The following is a 6,127-nucleotide window of genomic DNA, read 5'->3' on the forward strand; positions in this document are numbered from 1 at the left end:
GCTGGTATCAAAGTAAACGGTGTTTGTACCAACAACTTAAGATATGCTGACAATACAGTTCTGCTTGCCAGTAAGCATGAAGACCTTCAGCTCCTCATCAACAGAGTCACAGAAATATCTGAAAAATACGGTTTGAAGCTTAACACCTCAAAAAGCAAGATCATGGTCGTCAGCAAACAACCCGTTAATTTACCACCAACAAATTCAGAATGAATACCACTAGAAAAAGTTGAAAGGATCATGCACCTCGGTTCTAATTTGCATGAAAGCTGGGACATGACCGTTGAAGTAAAGACAAGGATAGAAAAAGCCCGAACAGCATTCTTCAAAATGAAAAAGGTCTTCTGCAGTCACAACATAAGCCTAAGACTGAAAATCAGGCTTGTCAGTTGCTATATTTTTTCTATCCTGCTCTATGGAGTAGAGAGTTGGTCTCTGACAGAAGGCCACCTGAAGAGACTAGAAGCATTTGAAATGTGGATTTACAGGTGGCTGTTACATATAAGCTGGGTTGACAAAATCAGAAATGAGGAGATGATAAGCCGCCTGGGAAAGCCAAGGGAAATCATCAAAACAATTAAAAAACGAAAATTAGAATATTTCGGACATGTGATGCGACATCCAGAAAAATACTTCATACTCCATTTAATCCTCCAGGGAAAGATTGAAGGCAAATGAGGTCCAGGCAGAAGAAGAACATTGTGGCTTCAAAATCTAAGGGACTGGTTTGGACAAAACTCAGCAGCACTTTTTCGTGCGGCTGCTGATAAAAACAGGATCGCCAACATCCGATAACGGATATGGCACAAGAAGAAGAAGAAAAGGTTTAATGAAGAAAAGGACGAAGGGTGACATGATAGCAGTGTTCCAATATCTCAGGGGTTGCCACAAAGAAGAGGGAGTCAAGCTATTCTCCAAAGCACCTGAAGGCAAGACAAGAAGCAATGGATGGAAACTAACCAAAGAGAGAAGCAACCTAGAACTAAGGAGAAATTTCCTGACAGTTAGAACAATTAATCAGTGGAACAACCTGCCTCCAGAAGCTGTGAATGCTCCAACATTGAGTTTTTAAGAAGAGACTGGACAGTCATTTGTCTGAAATGGTATAGGGTTTCCTGCCTGAGCAGGGGGTTGGACTAGATGACTTCCAAGGTCCCTTCCAACATTATTATTATCATTATCATTATCATTATCATTATTATTATTATTATTATTATTATTATTATTATTATTATTATTATCATCATCATCATCATCATCATCATCATCATCATTATCATCATCATCATCATCATCATCATCATCATCATTATGTTGTGGAATTGGCAATTACCAGAAGATCTCTTAGCCGGGCTATGGCTAAAAACATAGATTCCAAATTACATATCTTCAATAAAGACAAAGCTTTCCATTCCACACATGGGTAATGCTTCTTGATGAACCATAGCCTCATGTCCTATTGAATATACATTGAACAGCTACTAACATTGCAGTGGGCAAGCATAACTGGGATTTCTGGTTTATCATGAACAAGCAGGTATGCTGGTACGTGCTGCTTGATCACCCCTACTTGGCTGTTCTTATGATTGGGAAGAAGGCCTGAGCTAAAAATATCACTAAGACTTTTTCCATCAGAAGTGGACTCCAGGGATGCTTTTCTTTTAGCAAGCCAAGATCATAAATCACTGCTCTTGGCTTATAAACCTGGCTTGCCTAATAATAATATTAGGTTAATATTGTTGTAATGTATTAATCAGTATTCAGCTAGGGAGGATAATATGTGTGTATGTGTTAATTTTTTTAATGCAGTTTTTTATTGTCTTGGTTTTTTTGTAGGTTTTGGGGAGCTTTTTTTTCTTTTGAAAGAAAAAAATGAAGTTTTGTGTTTGTATTTTGTATTTTAACTTTTTTTTAATACAATAAAAATAGAATAAAAAATTCTGGTTTGCCAGAAGAGATACAAATTAGAGATTTGATTTAGAAGAATACTAAACAAAGAAAAGAGGAATCTTGCTTCCTTCTTCCTGATAAGTAACATTTTTTCAGGAATCTGGCTTCCTTTGGGCTGGATCATTGAATAGAAATCAAATGTTCTTTGTTGTCCAGTGACTACCAGTTACACACAGAGATATTTTTTCTTAAAATACCCAATTGGACCTTGTGTTAAGCAGATTCTCAAATGCTTTCAGAGAAACTAAATATGAATTTCTTGTAAATCCTTTATTGTAGGCAAGCAATGGAGCAGCAACAGCAGCAACGCCAAGAATCTCTGGAAAGAAGAACCTCTACCACAGGTATGTATCATGCTTTTGGAAGTCAAGCAAGACTACTTTTTCCCCCTGGTTTTTCCCTATTAACTTCTGGCTGTTCCTTGTGCTTTTATTGAAAATGTTTGGCTTCTCGTCTGTTGCTATAATTATTCTGTGGTTTCAGTTACTAAAGTTTATTCATAATGCATACGGGGATGTTTTTGCATTGAAATGCAATGCAGTATGTAGTGGGTTTTTTTTTTTATTCTTTCTAAATTTCTTTAGGGTGTTTTTACTGATAGCAATTTAATAATTTTTGCTTGAAATTACCCCCAGTGAAAATAAAAAGCTCATAATGATTACATTCCCACATTCTAGCATATCTTTATTAGCATAGAAACATGGCACAAATAACAAGAGAGGGTTCATTTTCTACTCCCAAGATTCTTAATTTTGTATGTCTGAAAATATTCTTAATTTTATATAGTGTTATTGTGATTGTTCTTTTGTCATTCTCACAAAACAACAGGTTATTCTAAATGGTAATTTAGTTTTTCTATGACTGTACCAGTTTGCTGCTTCCCACATTGTCCATGCTTCCATAAATATATAATTTGGGAGATCTTACGGGAAGAATGGAAGTGCATTCACTCTCTATAGAGATGCCCCTTCAACTTGGGAGCTGACTGAGATTAGTCAGCTATACATTATAGCTCACTTACTTGGTTTCCGCAATAGATTTGTTATTGAAGTATGTGGGACATAACTGTATAGATGTGGCAACTACATCGATATAGTAGCCCAAAAACTGAACAATATGCAAAAAAACTTTAACTTGATGCAACATGGTTTGTAGTATGCCTAATAATAATTGTGAATTACTGTTTCTCTGAACAGAAGGGATATCATTTGTAGATAAGAAATAATCCAATAGGGGCGTAGAATTCCATCACTGAGAACTTAGGGGCATCCCAGGTTGGTCTTCCCCATATGGTATCAGATATGTTGGAAACAGCAGCCAGAATTTCCAGCCAATTTCCAGCTGATAAATAGCAGCAGGGAATTTTTGGAGCTGGAGCGGAGAAGAGTATGATACATAAATTAATTATCACTTTGGCCCAATCAACTTCATCGGGTACTTTAGCAATACTATTGCAAAACAGATGTAGATGTAATTAATCTTGGGAAAAGATCATATGGATCACCCTGTAAATTGAACGAAGAGGGATACAAGTGCAATATAAGGAAGGAAGCACAATATAAAGAAGAGGGATGTAAATACAATAAATAAAAACAAGTTTGGCAAATAAGAGTATATATTAGATGAATAGGGTCTTGAAAATGGGTCTTCAATAAAATTGATTGTAAATTTAAAAGTTTGCTAATCACAAGGCAGTTCAGTGCTATGCCTTCTGTTAGCTCTAAACTAAAAAAATTAGCAGCTTTTCTGGCTTCCTCTGAATAACCATGAAACCTGTATCTTCACTAATCTTTTTAAACTATTAAGCATTGGGTTCATTTTGATTTATTTTTTGTTTCATTCCCTTTCCCCCCTGTCTTCTAACCATGATGCTATCTGTCATTCCTCAGTACCAACCCATATTATTCTTTTTCCTTTTTCTGTTCTTTATAGTCTCCACCATTCAGATTAAAGTGTCTTCTTCCCCTTTTCACTGCCAGTCTCCTCCTCCTGACTACAGTAACTACAATGCTTCTACTTCCACTGGTGCGGTTGTTCCTCCTCCTCCTCCTTATGCCAAAGCAATCTCATCACCATCTGCTCTCCCAGAACCTGCTAGCAAGGCCTCTTTCAGATCTGCTCATAGAGTCCGGGAATCCCCTCTGCATTGCCACCAATATTCTCCCTCTGAGTTCCCACAATCTCCTGGCCCTTCCTTTCCACCAACTTGGCCAGGTTACAGAACTGTTGCACGAAGCACCAAGGAAATCTCTTTATCTCCACCTCTTGCCTCTGCTTCCCCTCATCAGTCCATAAGATGTTCTTCCCTGTCATATTCTCCTCAAGCTGCTTCTTCTCCTGTGACCTTTACATCCCCTATACAGAAGGGGCTGATCCTGCAGCCCCATATTCCAGTAGTTCTTCCTGTGATTGCTGCCCAGAATGGCAGACTCCAGGGGCCTACAGGTGAAGTGGTCCAAGATGCCTCAGCAAATGTACCTCAGTCAGGTCTGAATGGCCGACATGAAGATTGTTTAGTTACACAAATTCCTCTACGCTCCCCTAGGACACAGCCAAAGAGAAAAGATCAATCTTTTTTCTCCTATTTAGAAGCAGTGCCCATTTCACATTTACCTGTTGTGACCAGCCCACCTGGGTCCTTTATCCAGGCTTTTTCTTGGCCCTCCCAACAGTTGCCTCATTCTCCACACCAGTTCTATCCATCTATGTCACACTTTGTTTCATTACATCCTCATTATGCTGCTTTATCTGAGATGAATTTGTCCAGGAGGACTCCTTCTTACATGACTTCATCTACCTTTTCCCACATGAGTAAGTACTTGACTTGGAAATATGTAGATGCATTTCCTTTTTTAAAATATATGTTTTAAAAATATATATTTATATAGCAAAACACATAAGTAGTCTTTGATGGTTATAAAGTCCCGTTTTCCATTCCATCTTTTAGTACTCCTTTAGGTGCTTATGATGAATTCAGGATATACACTACCATCCAGAGAATGCCATAACTGATGTAATATTGAAATCATGATTAATTTAGGGCAATCTTTTGTACACTTCACAGATTCTAAGTTTAGTAATGGCCGTGCTATATGAGCAGTTAAAACTGGCGTATGTGGAATTTGTCAGGGTTGGGACATTACTGGTTTAGTGTCCTAATGCCTATTAATGATCAAAGTGTTTTCAGTGAAGGAGCATTGAAGACAGAATCTAGGAAGTAACTTTAGTTAAGATGTCATAAAGGTAGATATGCAATTTGTAGCTGAATAATCTGACAAGATTATATTTGTATAATATATATTTGTGTCTGTATGTATAATGTGTTGTATAACAGTGATTGCATGATCTCTGTAGATGCCATACACTAAATAAAATAAAATCTGACAAGATTGTTAGTGAAGTCATACAAGCAAGCCATCTGGACACTTTAAAGCAGAGGAACCAATCTTTTAGTAGCAAAGAGATGCACTTTTTTTTTTTAAACTGGGGCAACGGCAGGTATAACAAAGAGGGGAGAGTTGGTCACAAACATGAGCAGAAATATTCCTTTCCCCCGAATGTTTTTAGAAGGTGTAGGAATGTTTCTGTATTTAATTCCAAGCTTATTTGATGTCATACATTATTATGTGTTTCTAGCTTCAGAATTATAGGAATTATTGCTACAGTTGTTTGGCAAATGTATTATTGTAATTCAGTGACCCAATTGGGACCATTTCCGGGCTTCCCTAAAAGATTTCCATGTGCCATATGCAAGCCTTGTGTTGTAAGTTACTCATGCTTGCACTGAAAAAAGATCAGATCTGTCACAAACCCCAGATCCAATCCTGTACACATTTTTGATGTGGTCCTGCTCACTTTATAAGCTGCCAGCAAAATGTTATATGCAGCTGCTTCTGGCCACTAGAAGGTTCCCCAACCTGATAAAAATTGCTACTCACATTATAGACAATCTTTACTGAAACTGGAATGGACACTTTGTAGTATAGCATTGAAAGACAAATCTAGTATTTGGTTTTCTGAGAATAGAAAAGCAATTATGAGGTAGTTTCTTGTAGTTTTAATTGACAACTCAATACAGAACTGTTAACTCCCATTTTATGAGAGTCTTGGATGGGAAAGTGAAGAATACTTTACAAATTCAAATGTTGCCATAGCCTTGAATTTAGAAATAGTTTCC

At 37.3% G+C, this 6,127-nt stretch overlaps 1 protein-coding gene across 1 annotated transcript in view; it reads left to right on the forward strand.

Annotated features, from left to right (window-relative positions):
* EVL (Enah/Vasp-like) overlaps positions 1-5,171 on the forward strand; it is a 77,912-nt gene extending 72,741 nt beyond the window's left edge. Inside the window, exons 7-9 of the mRNA XM_015820268.1 lie at positions 2,230-2,294; positions 3,883-4,761; positions 5,080-5,171. Of these exons, the coding sequence (XP_015675754.1) occupies positions 2,230-2,294; positions 3,883-4,761; positions 5,080-5,171 (1,036 nt within the window). The remainder of the gene's footprint in view (positions 1-2,229; positions 2,295-3,882; positions 4,762-5,079) is intronic.
* The last annotated feature ends 956 nt before the right edge of the window (positions 5,172-6,127 follow it).

This window comes from Protobothrops mucrosquamatus, unplaced genomic scaffold (genome assembly GCF_001527695.2).
Source record: "Protobothrops mucrosquamatus isolate PMUCROS unplaced genomic scaffold, P.Mucros_1.0 scaffold_154, whole genome shotgun sequence".
Taxonomy (NCBI): Eukaryota; Metazoa; Chordata; class Lepidosauria; order Squamata; family Viperidae; genus Protobothrops; species Protobothrops mucrosquamatus.